The sequence below is a fragment of the Rhinolophus sinicus genome, chromosome 11 (assembly GCF_057876585.1).
Source record: "Rhinolophus sinicus isolate RSI-liver-muscle chromosome 11, RSI-T2T, whole genome shotgun sequence".
In the NCBI taxonomy this organism is placed as follows: Eukaryota; Metazoa; Chordata; class Mammalia; order Chiroptera; family Rhinolophidae; genus Rhinolophus; species Rhinolophus sinicus.
Genome location: NC_142511.1, coordinates 259,436 through 282,128, shown reverse-complemented (window position 1 = coordinate 282,128; position 22,693 = coordinate 259,436). Strand labels below are relative to the sequence as shown.

The 22,693-nt window shown below is 48.0% G+C and overlaps 1 protein-coding gene across 1 annotated transcript; it reads right to left on the bottom strand.

Moving 5' to 3' along the window:
- Positions 1 to 408: 408 nt before the first annotated feature.
- SDHC (succinate dehydrogenase complex subunit C) lies at positions 409 to 21,111 on the bottom strand. Its single transcript, XM_019712958.3, has 6 exons — positions 21,014 to 21,111; positions 15,360 to 15,416; positions 13,622 to 13,723; positions 6,064 to 6,125; positions 3,942 to 4,105; positions 409 to 1,228 (listed from the first exon to the last, which is right to left on the bottom strand). Exons 1-6 carry the CDS (start codon positions 21,031 to 21,033, stop codon positions 1,124 to 1,126), a joined length of 510 nt encoding a protein of 169 aa, XP_019568517.1. The 5' UTR covers positions 21,034 to 21,111; the 3' UTR covers positions 409 to 1,123.
- Between the last annotated feature and the right edge of the window lie 1,582 nt (positions 21,112 to 22,693).

Here is a 22,693-nt window from a genome sequence, read left to right as displayed (position 1 = left end):
TCACAATCCCTGCTTTTTCAATCTCTCCTCTCTGCTACCCTGCATCCTTAGCTCATGGTCCCTTAGCTGTCACCTGCGCCAGTCCTCTGGCTCCCTCACTGGATCACAGCTGGCTGAGCTGTACCACGGCGCTTAGAAACAGCTCTCTGTGGGGTCTGGATCCTTTCACAGCCCACAAGCGCTCCACGCACTTACTTCCTGCTCTCACTCCTTCCTGTTCTGAGGCTTCCACGTGATAGTAAATCCTTGCTACTTGCATCTAACACCCTAAAAATTTTCCCAGTTGTAGAATAAACCATTTCTCTCCTGAGAAAGGTCCAAATGGGGGAGAAAATGCCTGAGACCAGAGGGAGGGGTAACTGGCTTCTCTCAACCGCCACGCTCGGTCCTTCCAGGTTTCAAGGCAAGTCAAAGACAAAATGATCATTTTAATTGTTTCAGAAAAAGATGTCACATGAATTTGGGTTAGAAAACATGACAATAAGAGGCTTATTTTTCCGGAAATGCACGGAAAATGAACAACTCTCAACGTTCATTTCTGCATCTCCCTTTTGCATCTTCCCCTCAACGTACCTGCCCCCAAAACCACCTTGCCCTCTGGCGGGACAGGCTGCTTTCCTCCACCCTACCCCCCTTCTTTCAGTCACACTGTGTGGGCACTGAAGACCGGGGCTCTGACCAATGAACAGAGTGGTCCTTTAAGCCAGCAGCCCACAGGCAGTGGCACCCACTGTCCCTCCCGCCCCAGTCCCCACCGCACAGCCACAGAGCTGGCATTGTTTCTACCGTCTCAGGAAGGAGCCAAAGCTGACCCTCAGCACAAATTAAGATCCAATACGGAGAGAGAATGAGGACTCCTGGGGCCCAGAGTGGGCTGCACAGGGGCGGGGCAGGAAGGGGAATTCTGCTGTCTTTCCGTCTTTAGAAACAAGGGGAAAGCAGAGCCTTCCCCATTGCTGTGGTTCTAGAAGGTACTGTAATGCTGAGCTGCAGGGGCTGTGCAAGCACAGAAGGGTCTACACAAATCAGGAGGACTTCGCCGGGGGGGGGGGGGGGAGGTAAGAGCCCAACAGGAAGACAGGTGAGCGGATGATCTGAAGATGCTGCTGGGAGCTTCACCTCTTCACATGGCGGCCAGCCCGGCAGAGGTCAGCACGGTAAGAACCAAGACGAGCACACCCGACTGGTACAGCTGCGGGATCTTCAGGCCTTTTCCTAGGTCCCACATCTGCAGAGAAAGAAAACAACTCGCAGCGATCAGGGCCCTGGGCACCATCACAGCTCCCTTCCCAGAAAGCAACCCCACCTAAAGGACCAGGAGATGCCTCTCAGGTGAGTCTAGAGAGCCCCCAAAGGCCACCTTCACCTTCAACACACCCACTCAGCATGTGACAGAGAGGCATCCTCAGCCTCCACCGAAACTTCCAGACTGAACACATCACTTCCCTCCTGACGACAAAGCCAGGTCACTGTATCCTAAAGCATGTTCCTGCACAAACTAGCTCCTCAGTATGCCGAAAGCGTTACACGGGCTAACAAAGTTCTGTGGTCAGATAAACATGGTAAACATTTAACAGCAAGACTTGTCAAACAATTCACTCATGTACACTGACTCTCCAAACCGCGGGTATGATACACGCGACTTCCTGGGGCAGCCCGTCCTCTCATCCAGCACAGGACCAGTGCTCTGAAGAACTCTGGGATCCACAACTACCCCTCGACTTTGTTTTGACTGTGACCCCCACTAAGAAGTAACTTTTTAGTTAGTACCCCGTATACATACGTGTTAAAGAGAAAACCACAGGCCCAACACTGCGTCACTTGTGCTCAAGCCCATGAAGCCAGGCCCAGAAGTAACACCTGATCTACCTGAGTGTCAGCTCTCCCAGAAACCTCATCTTAACCAGTCGGGAACGTTCTGGCCAAGCACCAGTGAGGTCATCCCATCACATCCCCACAGAAGAGGAGGCGATCCCTTCACCCAAAGAAAAGGTGTCCAGGCCCCAAAATACTTCTTTCTTTTGTTAGTCGCTCCCTTGCTCCACCTTTTTCCTATAAAAACCTTCAATTTTGTACAACCCTCGAAGTTCCGATCTTTCTGCCAGACTCATGCATTGCTTAATAAAGCCAGTAAGATTTTTACCATTTATTCAGTTGAATGTTGTTTTTTAACATATGTACAGAAGTTCATGGAATGATGAACAATATTTACCAGTACTGTGTGTGCTACCTTCCACACGTGATATTCTATTTAAATTTCTTTTTTTGTTGGCAGCAACCCGCTCGATTGATTTTCCACCCACTGGGTCAAAAACCACAATTTTAAAAACCCTGATCTAGACTCCTGTGGCCCAGGGATGGTAACACACTGTGCTCAAGGTGCTGACAGGTCCTGTGGTAACAGCAGACTCTTCAGGTTCCCCCCTTCCCATACATCACTGCCCCCGCCACGCCCAGTCTGTGGAACTGACTCAACTAGCAGTACTTCAGAGAAAAGTGAGAGCCCAGGAAAAAGGCCGGATGAGAAGATGCCCCAGCTCAGCCCCAAAGAGTTTCCACCCACTTCAGATGAGGAGTCGAGCAGATTCCACAGAAAGCTGTTTATCTAGGGCCAAGTGTTTTACAAAACTTAAGTCCCACTGGCTGGCTGGTGGTGACGGGAACGTGCTCTAGAATGCCCGAGATGCACCACTTCTCCACGCCCCCACCAGAGCTTCTGGCAAGGTGGCTGTCAAGCTCAGGGAGCAAAATCTCCAATTGTCCCAGAGAACAGATACAACACTGACCCACACTCAGAACCAGTACCTGCCAGAAGCAAAAACTAAGGCATATTTAAGGGCTTAAGAAAAGCCCTAACTTAGTTCTGAGACTCTGCAAAACCTCTTCGCCTTCCTTCCCCAGGTCGAGCCCCTGCCTGAGCCAGGATGTGACAGAGGAAGCTGAGCAGTGGTTCTCAGCAGAGCTTGGCTCTGTGGGACAAGGCTGTGATGGAAACGCCCTCCCCTCAGAGAGGTCAAGTTATCAGGGGTCAAAGGGAACCCTGCCCCAGGGGACAGCTGGTAGATGCGCTTAGTCTCACAGGCCATGGATCTCTCACTCCTCCGATTCCATTAAACTGCCCAGCGGACCGGACTGAAATTCAGAAAGTACTTGTCTCTAGGCTAATGAGGAAGTTATACAAGGTCAAACTAAGGCAAAAGCATCCATGTGAGAGGTGGCTCAGGCTGTAACGGAAAATCAGCAAGAAGGGGCTCGTATTCATCTTCGGAGAGAGGAAGCAAGACCAGGGAGGGAGACCACAGACCAGGACATCTGAGGGCTGGAGGAGGGGCTAATCCCCTTCATAGAGAGGAGGGGACACCAGTCCGACTGACCCCAAGGTCACGTGGGAGGCATCAAAAGATTCCTAAAGCCAGCCTTAAAGTCTGAGACCAGAGGCAACCCGTTTCTGTTCAAGTTGGCCCCATTGTCTCCAAAAGCTGGAAACAAAGGACAAAACAGTTGATATAACCCAATGTCAAGGTAACAGAGGTCAGGATCTCTGACTCAAGCCCAGCTCATCCCTCTGGGCTGACAGGAGTGTGGGACTGAAAGCAACCTGAACCGTGTCCAGAACAGAGCCTGACGCAACAGGTACCAATTATCTGCCTAATAAACCCGCCTTCTATGCCAGGCTATGACCTGGCTTCAGGGCCCTGTTTTTGTAACATCCCTCCTGAAACGGGAAGTGCTCGGACTGAGAGCCGGTGAGTCTCTGCCAGGCCCACACAGGCCCAGCTGCATCGGCAGCACGGGGTCTCGTCTGGCTTTCCCCAAGGGCCCCTGGACAGAGGCCCAGCACAGCCGACCTTGAGAATGGCACTAACGCAGACAGTGGGGCAGAGTCCTCGCAGCCTGTCGATCCCCTCACCCGGGAAAGGTACAGACCTCAGTGGACTTACCAAGTGTCGGATACCATTCCAGGTGTGATACATGAGAGGGAAGACGAGAGCAAACTTGGCCGTGTGGATCAGTGCCGGCCCCAGACACAGCGACTTCACGAGTTCCAAGTAAGACTCAAAGTTCCCGGGTAGCACCAGGGCCGACAAGCCAAAAAGAGAGACCCCTGAGGAGATAAAGAAGCAAGCCCGTCACAGCTGCCCTCCAGCGACCACTAACAGCATGAGGACTGGGGCTCCAGGAAGGTCCAAAACGTGCAGGGCCACTCGGGACCCATTCTGCCAACAGCACACTCCACGGGCAGGGGCCTTCCTCTGACACCCGTCGTCTGGCATCATCCCAGCTCCGGGTTCTGATGCCCTTTCCATGGCTGGATGCTGCATCTTGTCGGTTACCCTTCCCCCGTCTCATTCATACTGAGTTGACCTAATCTCACCTCGATTTTATACCATCTGTCACTATGAAAAATCATGAGTATTTTACTCCCTACAGAACCTAAGCAGCGCAAGAGTGGTACTAGCCATCTCTTTCCATCCTTTAAAGGACTGCTTGCAAAGTTCTTTTTCAATAAATTCTCTTTGAAAGTCACACTAGTGTCATCATGCCTTTTCAATTTCTCACTGGCCACCCCATCTGGGCAGGCCGAGTAGATCCCTCACCAGGGCTTCGTCTAGGCCAGCTTGTCCTATGACAGGAGCAAATGAGGACAGGCACCTTCATGACTTCCCATGGCCTAGAGGACCCAGGCCCGACTTCGCAGCATGGCCGGCGGTCCTGCACTGTCTGGGCACTTCCCACTTCCCATGAGCCACTGCTCTCAGACGACACAGCCAGCTGTGCCCGTGCCCGAGGCCGTCTCGTGGGAACGCCCTCCTCTGCCTCCTGCATGAACTTCCTACTCATCCTTCTCAAGCGCTCCAACTCCTTCAGCTGGTCTCTCCTCTGGGATCTCATATCTCTATTAAAAAGTAACCACAGTGCATTATAAATATTTACTTGTTTTACTCTGTCGACTCCCCGACTCTTGAGGGTAGAGGCTATTATTGTCACTACCCAATTCCCAGCGCACATCAGGGGATTAATTAGAAGGTAGGAGGAGTGAACTGTTCTTTCTGAAATGCCCACCAGAAGCAAACTGGTTCACATGGGTGTATTCACTAGTGAGGAAAGATTTCCTAAGCACCTACTGAGCACTAGAGGGTATGAATGGAAAATGGATAGACGCAGCCCCCATTCTCTAAGAGTTTAGTCTAGTAAAAGAGACAGATTTATAAAAATTAAGCAAACAAAATAATTGCAAATTATGTAAAAACTATGAAAGAAACCACCAGTGCAAAAAGAACTGTGAAGGAATAGTGTGAAATAGAAAATTAACAAGAAAGTTGACAACAGAACTAGGAACAGAAGCTACTACCTTAGATATGGCAGCAAAGTGCTCTCTGAACTGACAATGTTGTTGAGATCTAAGGGGAGGAAGGAACCACGCACAGCAGGGGTGGACACTTCAGGTCAGGCTGAGATGCACGACGGCCCGAGCCACGGCTGCAAAGACCAGTGTGGCTGGAGCAGAGGAGCCAGGGAGCACGGCCAGGATGAGTCAGGCGTCTTAGGCCTTGGCGGAGACCAGAATTTTAATCTAAGGAAGACTCTAAGTGTGACATGCTTCAATTTGTTTTCAAAAGGTTTTCCTTGTCTTGCTGTTGTGTGAAAAACAGATTGCAGGAGCGCCACCAGAAGGCAAAGGCCCAGCTGCCAGGACCAACTTCGCTTCAGGCTGAACGACCCGACTCTGCCATTTGGCCCAGTGCACAGCAGCTTCTAAGAGACCGTTGCTACTAAATGTGTCATGCTTCTCATCCCTGTTTCTGGAAGTCAGCATCCAGAGTAGTTTCTTGAGACCACATCAATTCTGGGATGGTCATCATGAGCATGCCCATGTCAGGAGGAGTAAACTGAGGCTTAGAGAATAAACTAAGCTGCCCAAGTCAAGTCGCTCTCTAAACCAAGCTGCTGAGCTGCAAAGGAGCAGTGCCTAGCGCCAAAGAAACAGCCAAGTTCTTCAAAGAAGTGTGTGCGTGTGTGTGTGTTGCGTGCGTGCGTGTTCATAAACACACACAGACATACCTGCGCTCAAGGCCACACCAGTGCCACGGTGGCAAATGGACATCGCCATGGGAAGAGACCAACTGCAAAGAAACACACGAAGGCCATTAAAAAGAAGAAGGTGATACTCTGAGTGTCCACTTTGGCAAAGAGAATCAAACCACCTCAGAGAGAGGCACTACCGTGGTTTCTCCGAAAATAAGGCTAAGTCTTGTATTAATTTTTGCTCCAAAAGCTGCTTTAGGGCTTATGTCCAGGGGATGTCATCCTGAAAAATCATGCTAGGGCTTATTTTCCAGTGAGGTCTTATTTTCGGGGAAACACGGTATTTACACACAAAAACAAACAGCTTTCACATTCGTGTGTTTCCACTTTCTAGTCTGAAAATAAGAACGCTGATTTGTTTCAGAAGCATCCTTCCCTTGTACCAGACTGCACCACTGGCAGGGCTGAGAGCACAGAGCAGTTATAACCCACACTCCTCCTCTTGGAAACAACATGGGTCAAAGACGCACTTCAAGTTGTACACGGTGAGAAAATAATCACCTGAATACAACCCACTGGGTCCTTCCGTTTCTCCCATCATAAAACTGAACTAGAAAAAAACCTACGTGAGTTTTATTTATTCACTGTTTCATATAACATGCAGTCGTCCCTCAACTCTCCTTTGTGTTGTTTTTACACTTACTTTTCAATTACAGCTGATACAAAATATCGTATCAGTTTCAGGTGTAAAGCACAATGGTTAGACATTTATATAATTAACGAAGCGATCCCCGACTAGTCTAGTACCCACCTGACACCACACGCAGTTATTACCATATGGTTGACTCTATTCCCCATACTGTACTTTACACCCCCAGGACTATTTTGTAACGACCAATTTGTACTTCTTAATCCCTTCACCTTTTCGCCCAGCCCCCCACCCCCTCCCATCTGGTGACCATCAGTTTGTTCTCTGCATCCATGAAACTCCCTTTTATTACATACCCCAAAAGATCCAAATTGAACATACTATCTATTCTTTAATAAATCACCTAGTCCAGATTTTTAAATCCAATTTTGCTGGATTTAGTATATGTTTCTTAACGCACAGTAGTTTTGAAATACTCTGTCATCAAACTGCTTTTGAAATCATGTTCCAAATTACTGATCTGCCAAAGAGTTCCCACACCACCACGTCCCACACCCAGTTCTCCCCCTCAGGGGGAGGACAGGAGTCTCCCCATCCTGGAAAGTCTGCTTAGACACAGATGCTGCAGCTCAGCAGACCGCAGGCTTAGCACTGAAGGGACGCGACGCAAGTGGGTTAAAAAGGTCTCGAAAAGCAATCGTGACGGTAGAGTGAAAACGGTCACAAGAAGAAAGGAGTAATGTCCAAAGAAACCAAACAACTGACTAGACACCACTCTGATTAACACCGATTTAACACGATAAAAATAAAAGGCAGAAGAAGAGCCACATAACAAAGGACAAGCAGAGAACAATGACATGATTTGGCTAGAAAAATCCGGAGACTAAAACCCAGAATGAGCTGAGGCGTGCAAACATGTCAAGGACAACAAAAAGGGGCTTTTAAAATTGTCCTGGGGGAAGCAGGCCTCCCAACTGGGTGGGCAGCTTTATGTTAATGGATGACAGAGTGCAAAGTAGATTGCTCAACTATTATCAAAGAGAATGATTATCACACTGAAAAAGAACAAATATTGATTTGAGAGAACAGGAAAAAAAAAAAAGAGAGAGGTGGGGAAACTGGAAGACATCGCTTAGTATTCCAAACACACTAGGGCTCCTGGCCAGACGGTTAAATCCGCTACCGAAAGAGCCACCATGAAATACAGGCACTATCCCGAGATCTTGTGTGATGTGAGAAACTTTTGAAGCCAAATGTTACCCTAATTTCCTAAAATGGATAAAACCGTGGCCTGGTGAACCTAGTGCTGAGTAGGCGAGGGAGGTTGTATTTTCCAAACAACCACGCAATGATTTCCAGTCCCACATGATCTTCCAGAATCTTGTCACTCCTTGTGCCATCAGGCAGGTATTTGGCACCTCGAACCCAGGCAGGGTGCCATGACAGACTGCCTCCAGAAACACAGTGCCGACACTGCCTGCTCCCAGATCCCCTTCCCTCTGCCCCTCACTCTGTGATGAAGCCCAGAGTCCTATGCAAAGGCCCAGGGGGACAGAAAAGGAGGCCCCGACAGCCAACACCAACCCCAGACATGCGAGTCAGTATGTGCAGAGCGACTCAGCCCAGCCCGTGTTTCCTCGCTGAGGCCTCAGATGTCACAAAGCAAAGCTACGAAGTTGTCTCCACTATTTCCTGTTCGCACACTAGGTGAGAGTCTAGTACAGAAAATCAAGATTCTTTTAACTCACGTAGAGAAAAGGTGATCACTAGGCACAGCATGATTTCTCTTAAGAAAGATGTCTTTCAGGGAACACCACCGAGCTCCTTTGCACACAGATTTTCATTCACCTTTGTATTTCCAACTCCTAAGACACAAGCACACTCAGAGCATCTGCAAATAGCGACTGATTTGCAGTGTGTTCATTCTATTTCCTTTTCTGACTCTGAGTAGAATGGTAATCAAAGAAAGCTAGAGACACAGGATATATGAATTTCGGCAACTGATCTACCAATCGTGCTGCAAGTACCATCAAGAACCAAAAGGAGACTCACAAATGGCCAACTGACACATGGAAACGTGCTGCCCGTCACTAGTCATCACAGAAACAGAAATCAAAGCCACAGTGAGATGCCTCTTCACACCCATTAGGGCATTTATGATTAAAAAAAAAAACTCATGGCAAGGGTGTGAAGAAACTGGAAGCTTCCTCATGCTGGAGGGAAGGCACACTGGTGCAGCCCGTGGGAACAGCATGCGGCTCCACAAAAAATTACACAGAATCCCCATATGATCAGCAACTCCAATTCTGGGATTTTCCCAGAGGAGCTGAAAGCAGAGATGCAAAGAGACATCTGCACCTCCACGTTCGCAGCAGCGCCACCCACGACGGCCAAAGGCAGAAGCCACCGTGTCACGGTCACCACTGTGTCCTCGGCACAATGCAGTACTGTTCAGCTTTAGAGAGAGTCGGATTCTGACACACGTACAACCTGGAGGAACCGTGAAGACATTATGCTCAGTGAAATAAGCCGGACTCAGAACAACAAACGTTGTGCGACTACTTTCTGAGGTCCTAGAGTGGTCAGATTTCAAAGACATGAAGCTGAGTGGGGGCTGCCAGAGGCTGGGGACAGGAGTGTTGTGAACAACTGTTTACGGGAGAGTCTGGAAAGACGAGCGGACAGTGGGGATGCCTGTGCGACAGTGCGCGTGTACTTAACGCCACTGAACTGTACAGCAAATTCGTGTTCCGTGTACTCACCCACAACAAAAAAAGTGACCCTCCAGTAAGTTACAGTAAGTTACAGAAAGGCCACACCCACACAGAAGCAGCAGCACAGATGTGACTCACAAGACGTAGCGGTGGTGGTGGTGGCAGTTTTCTCTTTAAAACAGTCCCAGGCAGGATTCTAAGGTCACCTTCAAACCTGGTCCCATCACAACAAATCTGGGTTCCCAGCATTAATGTAATAAACTCCTTCACGCTTAACCAATTAATCAATCAATAAAATAAAGTTTAAAAAAAAAAAAAAAGACAGCCCAATTTAAAAAAGAGCATAGAACTTGAATATACATTTTTCCAAAGATATATAGGTTGGTGCAAAAGTAATTGCAGTTTAAAAGGTTAATAACCGCAAAAACCGCAATGACTTTTGTACCACCCTAATACAAATAAGCACCACATGTGCCAATAAGCACATGAAAAAAAATCAAAATCAACAAAAGGTTGTGAGGGGGAAAAATGGGCTTAGATCTATTTTACATAGTTCAAGGTAGAACTAGAGCCACTGGAGAGAAGATGTAAGTTGTAGTGAATTAAAGAAAATAAGGGTCTTTCTGATAAGTGAAATTCCCACATTGGAAAAGGGTGCTAGTGAGTTCCTTGCCATTGGAGGTGTTCAAACATAGGCAGGCAACCGTTTGTGAAAATACTGCAGAGGAAATTCACTCGTTAGGGACAATACTGGCTTTTAAAGCTTTTTTTTTTTTGAGCAGCACCCTTTCTTCAGATGCAAAAACCCAGCATATAAAACAGATCAAAGCACAGCTGCTTTGTTGCCACAGTGCAGTCTGCAGGGCCAGCCCCTCAAAAGTGCCCACAGAAGCTCAGCGGGAGGCCCAGAGTGCCAAGTGGCACTCAGAACCAATGGGGCTGGTGATCAGATTAAAATCTCAAATGCTTCCAATGCTTAAGCGTTTAAAAACTTTTTCTAATATCATTTTGAAAAACTCTTGTTCTCCTGATAACTTAATCTCTGGATACACTTTTGCTTTGATAAGCTGACTCAATTTATTCAGAGATAAAAAGCGCTTCAGAAACTGCTGACTTAACCACTTACTTCCATGCCCCCTCCAAACAACTCTGAAAGTCAGTATCAGAAAACAGGATCCCAGATAGCTTCTTCCTCAGACACGTCACGGTGGACACAGCCCCATGTTTCCCCGCTACTTGTTTTCTCCCACAAGGATGTCTAGAGTTTCAAAACTGGAAGAGCAGATAGGCAGTGAAAGACCCACCTCACCAGGTCACGACTGTCTGTGTACAGCCCGTGAGAGGCCATGGCTGTAAGTACAGACTCAGAATGATCTGGCAAGTTCTTCCCCATTGCAATCCTCCCCCAAATCTTTCTTCTCTTAACAAAAAGTAGCAAGGACTGAGATCACTTATTAGTATCCTTCTGTTTCAGTAGAATGTCCAATTTCTGCACTCAGAATTATTTCTGGAATCCAGCTTGGAAAAAATCTCAAGGGTTGTGGTATTTGTGGAGGCGGGGAAGGGCCGGCCTCCCTGGCAGTAATCCAAGGAAAGAGCGTAGCAGAGCTCAAGCTACTTTGCTGGGTTAGCTAAAAAAGAGCAGATCCAAAGGATTTTTGGGGGAAGACACCAGCATAACAGCCGTCAGAGCTACTTCTGAGGGGGTAACAGATACCCACTTCCGCACGTGCCAGGGTCCGCACACCTGTGTACCCTGGCTCCTTCTACTGGAAGGGCCTAGAAGCCATGACACCCTGGTCGCAACAAGCACATTCGCACCCAGACCTTGATTTCTCAGGAGCCATCTTGAGGAACTCCCAGTAGCCAAATCTAGGACAATCTGAACATCCAAATAGATGAGAATAACACTGGAAGCCTTTGGGCAAAACAGTAAGAAATCAGTCTCTCTCTCTCTCTCTGTTTCCAGGTCCTGAAGCAGAGCTCCTAAAACCCGTATGATCTCCTGAGTGACAGGGGTGCTAGGAGCATCTTAGCTCTAACATTTGGTATTTGGCCCCACTTCCTGACACAGTTCCTAAAGCCATTGGAACTTCCTGGGTGGTAAGAGCCTCCTTTGTCCTATTGAGGTGACTCTGGATGGGGCCTGTACCAGAAAGACCAAACCACGGTCAGAAGCTTGGACCTTTCAGCCCCACCCCCACCTTCTTCCAGGGAGGGGACAGGGGCTGGAGACCGTTAACTGTTCATGCCCATGTGAGCAAGCCTCCATAAAAATCCCAAAAGTATGGGGTTCAGACAGTATTTCAGTTGGTAACTAGATCCACATGTCAGGAGGGCGGAGCACCCCAACCCATGGGGAAAGAAGCTGCTGTGCTCAGGGCCGTTCCGGACACACAGAGGCAGCTGGCTGCTCATCGGTCACCTGGAATACCCTTTATAATAACCAGTTAATGCGAGTCTAAGTGTTTCCAAATTCTGTGAGCCCAAATCACTGTACCCAAGGAAGGGTCACGGGAACCCCTGATTTATAGCTGGGACTTGGGGCTGTCATCTGAGTGGTGCCGTCTTGTAGAACTGAGCCACTAATCTGTGAGGTCTTCCGGAAGTTAGTGCCAGAACAGAAGTGTGGACACCCAGTTGGTGTGGGAAAAACCCCTACACCTTTGGTGTCAGAAGTATTGAGTGGAGGGGGAAATGGTGGTGTTTTTCCCTCAGTTGGTATCGCAAGAGTAGAGGAGAAATGATTTTTCCTTTCAGGAATCCTTGAGTCTATACTGATAAAGAAAACTTTACCCTATAGTAAGAAATAAATCTGGAAGGTATGATGGAATTAGAAAAAGCACAATTTGGCAACCATCACAGTGATAGCTGATTCAGGCAAGTACTATCAACAGATGCTGGTGGGTAAAAGTATGACGAGAAATGACGTACTTATAGTCTCAGTCTCCCCACACAATCCGTATTAACTAATAAACACAAAGTAGCAGACGCACCTTAACAGTGACAAAGACTTACACCGCCAGCAACGGACTAAACCACCCAGATACAACACACTGAGAAGAGCACCGCAAAGCTTCAGAGGCATTCCCGCCCAAAACGCAAAAATCACAGGGAAACCTCAGGCAAACCCAAACTGAGGAACATCCTAAAACTGGCAAGGTCATAAGAGATAAGGGACAACTGAAAAGTGTTCCCTACTGATGGAGGTTAGACACCGCTAAACGCAATACATCAGCCTGGGTGGGGTCCTGGACCTCTGAAGCACACCTGGCAACATCTGAGTGGGACCCGAGGACCAGATGGGAGCACGAACCAATGTCAGCTTCCTGACTGTGAGAGCTGACCTACGAACACCCTTGAATTCTGGAGACACACGCTCAAGTATTAGGGGACAGTGGTCGGCAGAGTAAGGGCCACCCTAAAGCTGTGTGCGTTCTGATCCCTGGGACCTCACGTGGCAACGGGGAATCGGATTGCTAATAAGCTCACCTGAAGACAAGCAGTCCATCCTGCATGACCTGGATGGGCACGATGGAATCACAAGGGTCCTTAAAAGAGGCTGGCAGAAGAGCAGGTCAGAGAAGAAATATGACAATGGGTCAAAGTCATGAGATGGGAGACGAACTTGACCCATCACTGCTGGTTCTGAAGATGGAGGAAAGAAGCCACAAGCCAAGGAAGTCAGAGCACCTCTAGGAGGTGGGAAGGCCAAGGAAGCCCAGTCTCTCCCCGGAGCCCCCAGACGGGACAGAGCCCTGCCGACACCAACTTCTGCCCACTGAGCCCTTGTCAGCCTTCTGGCCTCCAGAGCTGTAAGCTAAGAAATGGGTTGTGCTTAGCCACCAAGTTTGTGATCACTCGCTGCAGACAGAGTAGAAAGCTAAGGCAGGAGTAACGGGCACTGTCATCGCTCCACTTGCTCTTAGGCCATCCCCACATGCTGACAAGTCGAGAATCTGCATGAAGGTAATCGGGAACTCTGTGTGCTGTTTCTGCAACATCCGCACAAATCTGCAATTGCTTCAAAGTACTGTTTTTAAATTAATAGCATTTTGACTTACCAGAATTTTCCAAATGGTAGCTTTGAACGAGAGATTACCCTTTAAGGCCACAAGACAAAATTTAGTCACCTTCTTAGAAGATATCTGGGGGATAATCAGGGAGAGCGGGGGCCAGTCTCCAGAACCCCCAGCCACTACTTCTAGACTCCCCGGTCCCAGAGCCTTACCTGTAGATAGTGATATGTGGAGACAAAGGACGGTTGGAACCAGTGTTCTTACTCCAGAACCTCTCCATCTCCTCCTTGGCTGTGGTTCCCAAAGGAACAGCACTAAAATAAAACCAGAAGGCATTAAAATGATTAAAAGTAAACTTGGTTTAAATTTTTATGTAAGAAAAAGTTAAAATAATGAGAGCTGTGCTGGATGAACCCACTGAGAAAGGAAAGCACACTCGTCCACTCACCTTAGTTCTATGCCAAGTTTGAGTCAGCTATTTATGAATATAACCTCAGTCACCCAGCGATGTATATCAGAGCGTAACTTCTTCCCACCCCCCAATGCACAGGTCCACCAAGGCAAGCGCGACTTGTCTCGCTGGGCACCAGCAACTACAACACCTCAAATGGTTTACACGAATGGACAACCCTCCTCCCAGGCCACACGTGCCATCTCACATGCCTCTGGCTCGTCAAGTCTCCCTTTCAGATTCTCAAAAATCAAGAACTGCATTCCACTCAGTATGTCTGCCTAGTGTCTTGGTGTCCCTCATCACGGGGCTAGGCTGAAGCCAGTTGTGAAGCAGCTATGCTCAACAATTTATTATGTGCCTGCATTAAACATGATTCCATCCCCCTCCAAAAAATATCCATCATTCATGTATTACTCCTGCCCAAAACTGATAGCCTGAATCTAATCTTTAGGAAACAGACAAACCCAACGTGACAGACACTCTACAAAACAACTGGCCGTCAACGCCATAAAAGACAAACGAAGGTTAAGAAACAGTTCCAGATGGAAGGATCCTAAAGAAATATGACAATTAAACACAATGTGTGAGCCTAACTAGATCCTGAATGGGAAGAGGACGACTGTAGTTCTGTAAAGTACATTATTTGGGACAAACAGAAAATCTGAAAATCGACTATATGTCGGATAAAAGTATATCAATGAATGTCCTGAATTTGATAATTGAGTTTGTAGAAGTTTACTGTGTTCTATAATATAATGTTCGTGATCTTAGGTGAAGTATTTAGAAGGAAATGTCATGATGTCTGCAGTTTAATCTCAAAGAATTCAGAGAAAGTAATAACAGTGATTACATGTATATCAGGCTGAAGCACATTAAGCTGCCAGTACTAGACCATGTAGACCTACAGAAACACCAACTTTCTATGGCACAACCTAAACTACATGAAACGGTAAGTAGACACAGCAGATGTGAACAACTGATGAATCTAGGTGAGAGATAGGCAGAACTTCAATGCATTATTCTTCCAACTTTTATGAATGTGTAAAATAGTTCCAAAACCAAAAGTAAAAAAAAAAACAGCACGGAGGCCAATGTTGAAGTCAATAGGCTGGAAATGAAGATAGCAGGAAGAAATATTTTTAAAGGCTAATTCCTGAGAGCTGCCCCAAATTAAAGGTTACAAGGAGTAAAAGCATTAAAGGAAGAAAGACTAAACAGAAAGGAGAGAAGAAAATTAAACCTCAAGGAAGGAATCAAGAACTGGAGTAAATCAATGAAAGGCTGAGAGTGAGGAAAATCAGGAAAAGACCAAAGAAATATTCCGTCCTTCCTTCTTCAACCGCCAGTAAGTGGTGACCGTGGTCACTGTGGCTTCCGCCAACCGCCTACAACGACTCACTTGCGTACGTCCCCCCAAAATCTAAGCCAACAACCTACTGCTCTTCCCTGAGGAAAAAACGTCCGGTAATAATAACCCCGCAGAGTTAGAAACTTACTTTCTCACACAGAGCTGAGGACCAAGGTGGGCACGGAGGCAACGTCGGCCAACATGTCTGCAAAGCAACACAGTGAAGAGTCAGCACACATTTAGAGACCAACTTCTCTGTTCTGTCTGTCTCAGACTTAGGGGTGGAGGGGAATGAGGGATAAGACGGAAGCAATGACAGTATCGTGTCCTTGAGATCATTTTCTAGTTGGAGAGCTACAACTTTAAATACCTTGAGAATAATCACAAATATTACCCACAAATGCAAAATAAAATTTTGGCTGAACACAAATAAGGTAAAGGAATAATCAGAGTTGGTAATGTTCAACAGAGAAGTAAAGAAAGTGACTTTTGTTTTGTTTTGTTTTTGTTTTCTTACTTTAATATTCTGAAAAGGAATATATTCAAACATTTTATATATATAAAAATTTCCCTCCCACATGTCCCCAATCTTCCTATTACTTCTTCCTTTATTAGTAACTGAATATTTTAGTTTCTGAATATTTTAGTTTTGCAGAGTTCTTTCATGTAAATAAACAAGCACAAATAACTATTTTTATTTCCTCTTTCTTTTACACAAAAGGTGAATACTAGACATATATTTGCACCTATTTTTAATTTAACACTATCTTCGAGAAATTTTATATTTCTTCTTTCTAAGAAAGTGACATTTTAAAGCTAGGTTTTAAAGGAGGTGATGGTTAAAAAAAACAAGTTTAAAAAAAAACAAGAGAATAAGCCGCCAGCAATTCCAAGTACACAGCTGAGCTTCAGCAGACACCTGTGGCAGCTGGAGGAATGAAAGGGTGAAGAACAGGGTGTCTGTGGAGGGGGGACCCTAAATACTAAGCTCTCGTTTTAGGAGCTGCCATCACGTTGCAAACAACCTGGAGGAACTTCCAGTTAAAAAGTCTCTCCTATAGTCGTGTGAAAAACGTGAGGACCCAAAGACCTCCTTACTATCCACGTGAACAGGTACTTGAAGAGGACACACAAGTTTTCAACTCCTTTGAATGTATCCACCATCACCAGACCTGCTGCTCGGGTCTAAGACTGAGAAGTGCCCCGACGTCCTATGTGAAGAGACGTTACCTGAGGCCGAGTTCACACAGCAGCTGGACCACCACACTCCTTTACTCACATTCTATCCTCTTTCCAGAAGCACTTAAGAAAGTTATCAGAATGAATCCCTGGGACTAAAATTAAAACACACCGATTCTACAAGTTTCCTGTGTCTCCGCTACGCGCACTGCACTGTGGGAACACGGACCTCACCAGGTCCCAGGATGTACCTCACCCCATTGCTATTAGACGCACAACCATTTCAAGAACCCTTTGCTTTACACTAGGACACGGGAAGGGCCCACAATGTGAAGGAAAGCTAATCCGACCATCACTTCCTTCAGCTCTTCCCTCTTCCCAGCTTTGGAACAAGAGGTGAATGCAGACATTGTGTACCCAAGGCTCCCAGAAAGAAAGAAGTGGGAACAAACCTCTTTAACTCAATTGGAGCCATTGTGATTCTGAGTTGCGGGGCTCGCATTCCTCCCAGCAGCAGGCCCGGCCGTCACTCAGCCCCCGGCCGTGTGCACACGTGGGCTGGAATGTACAGCGCTGTCTGGTGCAACCGTCCCAGACAAATACCAATGGAAACTCCCCACAGACACCCGCGGCCCAAAGTCCACAACCTCCAGTGAAATGTGACAGACAGAAGCAGGTATGGTCTTGCCTTTTCACGAGAAACCAGGCGCTCTGAAACATCCTTTTCCAACCCTGAAACAGTGCTTTATGTGTTGTAGCTACAAAGTAACAGCATTATTTTACTTTTAATTAACAAGCCAGAACTTACAATGTCTAGTTAGTGTTGACCACTTCACTATGCATCACATCTCCCCAAAACTATAACCTTTGCTCCGTTTCTGAAATGTCTCTGGACTGGAAATTTAATGCAGAAAGAGCAGCAGACCAAGTAAGAACGCAGACTGCAGTCCCAGCCCTGCAGGAGACGCGCAACTGGGGCGTCAGAGCTGCAGCCTCCACAATCAGGAAACGGGATCAGTATCAGCTGCCTTGCTGGCTGCCGAGATGACCTGAGAAAACGTACAGGAGAGCACTCTCTAAACTGCAACACACCGCATACATGTAAGACACTGCTGACGTTTCATTGGTGTCCCCAAGGTCTTCACTGATCTTAGCCAAAAGGCCGAGAAGCGATCCTCCCCCAAGGTCTTTAGAATTCGCATCACATTCTTTTTAAAAACCTCAGTGGTGATTAAAAAAAAATACTCATCTGCTGAAAATGGATTTGACTTTTGGAAACAGTAAGTTATTCAAAGCCAAGTCTATGTGATCATCAAACTGAGTAAAACCATTTCGGGTTCGAAACAAGATGTGACTGTAATATAATGAATTTCTCTTATGTGACCTCTAAACTTAATCTGATGGTATGCCAACAAGTTTCATAACCGTCTGGATAGCAGCAACACTAAAACAGACGTATAACCTTGAAGGGCACGATGAAGAACAATCAATCACTTATGTGAAAGTTCTGATCGACGGTTATTAGCCCCTGCTAACGCCTAAGCTACAACGTAAGTCATCCCTGATTCTTCTTTTCTCGCACTGCCCACATCATGCAAGGCATCACCCAACGCTACCAGTACAGTCTAGCAACTGCAGGCATTTGGTCCACACCCTCTTCATTTCCCCATGAACTGATGTCCCAGCACCAGCCGCTCCCCATCGCTCAACATGACCAGAGCTAACGTACTGAACAGCAACACTGACTTCACCACTCTTCTGCCCAGAAGGCTTTACTGGCTCCCCCACTGCTTCGAGGTAAGGTTCAGACCGCAGCCAAACAAGGCCCTTCTCAGCACTGCCCGGGCCGACTCTCTGGACGGACTTTCCAGCAAGTCCCCTTCTGCCCCCCCCCCCATCTACACAAGGTGCTACACTACACTCCAGAGGAGCAAGCCTTCTTGGGGCCACATGCCTCCGTCCATGCTGTTCCCTGACTGGAACCTGCCTCACAGCCTCATACACTCAGCCCTCAAGCCCAAATACTCCCGGACCACATCATCACCGTTTCTTTAGCCTCACTTGCTGCACCTGCCATGACCCACACCACTTGTTCATATCTCCATGTCAACATGTATTATGTCGCTTAATAATCATTTCTTTATCTCCTCTGCTAGACTTTGAGCTCAACGATAGGCTGGGATACTCTGCACCTACAGCACCTGTAATGATGTCTGACACACAGAAGAGGCTCAAGAAAATGGTGTGGATGAGTAGGCTGACTTTAAAAAGCAGCCTTATGAATTCAGTTACAACTTATGTTAGAGGTGCTTCACGTAGCTTTAATACGATGAGCAATGTCCAGAGGTCAGTGATTCTCAGTGACTTTGTGCTCAAACAGCACGAACATCCCAGCCTGGCTGCTCTCAGCTCAGTTCCCTACCGTGTTTCCCCAAAAATAAGACCTAGCCAGACCATCAGCTCTGATGCGTCTTTTGGAGCAAAAATTAATATAAGACCAGGTCTTACATCATATTATATAAGACCCAGTTTTATGTTATACTCGGTATTGTATTTTTTATTATGTCATATTATATTATATAAGACCCGGTCCTATATTATACGGTAAAATAAGACCGTGTCTTACATTAATTTTTGCTCCAAAAGACCCATTAGATCTGATGGTCCAGCCAGGTATTATTTTCGGGGAAACACAGTCTGTGTCTTGGCTTTTGTCATTTGTCAATGGAGTTTGCGTTCCTCAGCTGGTTATCCATTGCTGGCTAACCCGGGAACTGTTTAGGGAGTATACGAGCAGTATTCAGAGCCATGCCACACAACACTCTGATAAAGGGGGCCCCAGTTATTACTCGTTTCATTCACAAATGAGAAATCTACAATCAGGGAATCAATGACCTTGACTTGCTGAAAATAAATGGAATTAATGCCGCTACCAGAACTTGAATTTCTTAGAAGGTAGTTCCCTTTGAGGTTAAACACACACATTATAGACAGTTCCGAATACCTCTAGTGAAATGAACTAGACCTGGAAATTCACAGGACATTTATTTTATTTTTAAAAGCTCTCCTATAAAAGCTCCTCTGAGAAATGAACAGAGAGGTGCCCTTCCCACAAGAGCTTCAGATTACACTAATGGAAGAGTCTATTTCTTGGCACTGAATCCTGGTGGTGACAGTCCTTCTCGACTCAAAATAATGCTGTCTACTTAATGAGTATAATGACGGTCAGCTTCCAAACGTTAAGCTTGAAACTCCTAAAAAGAATTGTTTAGAACCCATATAATCACTTCAAGCCAAATGTTAATTCCACCAAAAGCCCTTAACCACTACCAAAATATGACGTATCAAAGGATCCAAAAGCATTCAATTACGGTCAAACTAACTGGAATAAAGGAGGCAGTTCTGGCAAGACTGGCTGTGGCACCTTAGAAAACGAGACGCACTTGGAAATGAGAGGCAGGGAGAAACATGAAGGAGTGAGATAAGCCATTCCTGATCTCAACTCCAAAGGGAATCATTCTGTCACAGAGAAAAACTAAATACAGTCCCTCTATTTTTATACTGGGTGACCTAAGTGGAAAGAGGAATGAGACGACATTGGGGAAATCAGGAATTAAATCTCAACAGCATTAAACCTAACTTTCCATAACAAATAGTTTCCAAAAATAAGGCTGGCACAAAACTAGGCTGGGATTTGTACCAGGAGTGTCAAAAGTCACCGAAATCGTTCTGCTAGAGAGGCTCTGAGTAGAGCTTGAGGCCTACGCAGTGGGCAGTTCAGAATGGAAGAAAATCTAGGTTATTTCTCTGGACGGTGAACTGACATTGAAGAGAAAAACTGGGCCATCCAGTCCCGAATCCCCTGGGTGGCTCCGGGGCAGCAGAGCAACCGCTCCGGGCGCCACTGCCATCGGCCGGCCCGAAGGGGTCCAGGCCTCCTGCAGCCGGGCCAGGGGCCGTGAGGAACTCGGACAAAGCCCGCTCACGGCCAGCAGCGGCGTCCGCAGGCGTCCGAGGCGAAGGCCCAGCCCGTCGCGGGCTCCCCGCACCGGGCCCAGCCCGTCAAGAGCCTGTGTCGCCCCCCGCAGACCTGCAGGCAGACCGCGCTCTATTGCGCCCGCTTATTGCACTTCACCGACGTTTGTTTTGTTTTTTTCCCTTTTTTTGGTTTTTCCCCTCTTTTTTTAACAAATTAAAGGCAAGCCCCTTCACCAGCAAAAAGATGACTACTGGCTTTACTGCGACACCCGATACTCGTTTGACTGCGGTCTGAAAGTGAACGCGCAGGATCTCCGAGGGGCGCCTGCATTTCTCTTCCCCGAGCTTGGCTCCGGGAGCGGCGGGGAGGGAGCTGGGACCCAGCCGACGGGCGCGCCAGGACAAGGGGGCAGAGCCGCGCGACCCTCCGCAGGAAGTGAGGACGCGATAACGGGCCCGTGACCCCAAGGCCTCGGAGCGCCCGGAGCGGCAGGGCAGGGGGCCTGCGACCCCGGGCGCGGCGCCACACCCGCGGCCCTTCCCCTGCCCGGGCGCAGGCTAAACGGTCGTCAGCAGGTCGTCGGGGGCCACCGCGGCTCTCCCGCGGGCCTTCGGCACCGACTCCCAGCCCCACACGAAAGTCACCTCAGCAGGAGCGCAGCCATCTTGGGTTCCGGCCTGGACGGAAGTGACGCCCGCGGCCCCGCCCCTCACGGCGGCGGGGCGGGGTCTGTCACGTGACGTCGGGCTCTATAAAAGGCTGGGAGCCTCAACAGCGCAGCTGAGTCCAATCACGTGCTGACCCCCGTCCTCACACCTTGACGTGACTTCTGCCAGCGTCTGCCCGAGTTGCGGCCGAAATGCCGCGGGCTGGAGCTCTGCAGGGTCCGTTTCTCCCGCGCACATGCTCACTTGGACTCGAACCATTGCACAGCGGACTTCTCGGTCAGTCTACCCCCAAGGTGGGGCTGAGCCGTCCTGTAGGCCGGCGGACACCCTCCCGTCCTACTCTGAGGCGTCACCAATGAGAGACACACCAGTTGGGACCCATTGGGAGGGAGTGTGAGAATGGGCCGTGGGGGAGGCGAGCTCGCAGACCACCGCTCCCAGGACCCAGCCGTCTGTCCCCGCGCGATCGCGATCGCCTCGCGCCCCGCAATTCCTGGGCTGGAGCTGCTCCGGGAGCTGGACGCCCACCGAGCGAAGACAACGCTCCCTTGTTCCTTGTTTCAGGGCGATGTGGGTGACACCCACGGCCAGAAGAACCTGTGGGGGCGGGGAGAACGCGCTTTCATTTGTGTGTATAAATATATATGTATATGCACAGTTTTGAGGAACCCAAGCACAGCCCTGCTTCCAGAGCACTTAGGACCTAAGGGGGGAAATAGGCAAGTGAGAAGACGGCACAAGTTCTGAGTCTGTTTGGGGGAGAGGAGGGGTGAAGGAGACAGGCCGCAGCAACCCCCCAGCTGCAGTAGAACATCCTAGGTATGTTTAGCCCTCCTGCACTTTATGAGCAGGAGGGAGAGGCAGCACGTAGCCACAGCCTGCGGTGAGAGAAAGGAGGGGACGAGAGAGGCAAAACATTCCAGACGATTCCAGGGAAGGGAAGGAGGCAGCAATCAGGAGAGCTCTGGTCCCAATGATTTTTCTGGTGCGATTGGTCTTAAAATTCCGCTCTGACCATGTAGACTTTCCCACCTTGAACCTCAAACACTACCCCACAACCTTCAGGAAATTCTTATGATATCAATTAAATCCGCCCTCTTCAGTCTATTTTAAGGGCTGTCAAACCCAGCTTCAATCCAACACACACGTTCTCCTTGCTTTTCTTCCTACCTGCCCTAGACCCTCACACCCCATTCCTCCCTTTCAAAAGGGCAGCACCCTTCACGATTAGCCCACAGCTAACGTTGCTTCAAGATATGATGCCCCTTCCTCAGAACTTCACTTAGTACATGAAATTTAGTTTTGTTTTTAATCTGCTATTTAACTCACTCAATGCCCCTGATGGTACAGCTGTGGGCCCCCCGTGGCACCCCCCGCACTTTGTTCATCATTCTACTATCGCAAGTGTCACGATTTATTGTAGTTGGTTAATGATATAGTTGGTTAATATTATAGTTGGTTAATGTTATAGTTGGCTGTTGGCAGGTCTGTCCTCTGGTTCTCCCCTCTCTGCCTCCCCAACTAGACTTTGAACTCCTTCATAGAGGGACTTCATTTCCTCCTCTCTGTCCCATGCATACCGCACTTCACATGGAGCCGGCCCTCAGTACAGCTTGGTTGACTTGCTCCAAACTGAAATGGGTTTCCACTGCAGCA

Bases quoted from the DNA above. Each gene is read 5' to 3' on its own strand.
- SDHC (XM_019712958.3), bottom strand. From the start codon at position 21,033: ATGGCTGCGCTCCTGCTGAG. The intron at 13,724-15,359 runs GTAAGTTTCTAA...GTTTTATTTTAG, and splicing joins CCTCAGCTCTGTGTGAGAAA to TGCTGTTCCTTTGGGAACCA. The intron at 1,229-3,941 runs GTAAGTCCACTG...CTTTCTCTGCAG, and splicing joins GGAATGGTATCCGACACTTG to ATGTGGGACCTAGGAAAAGG.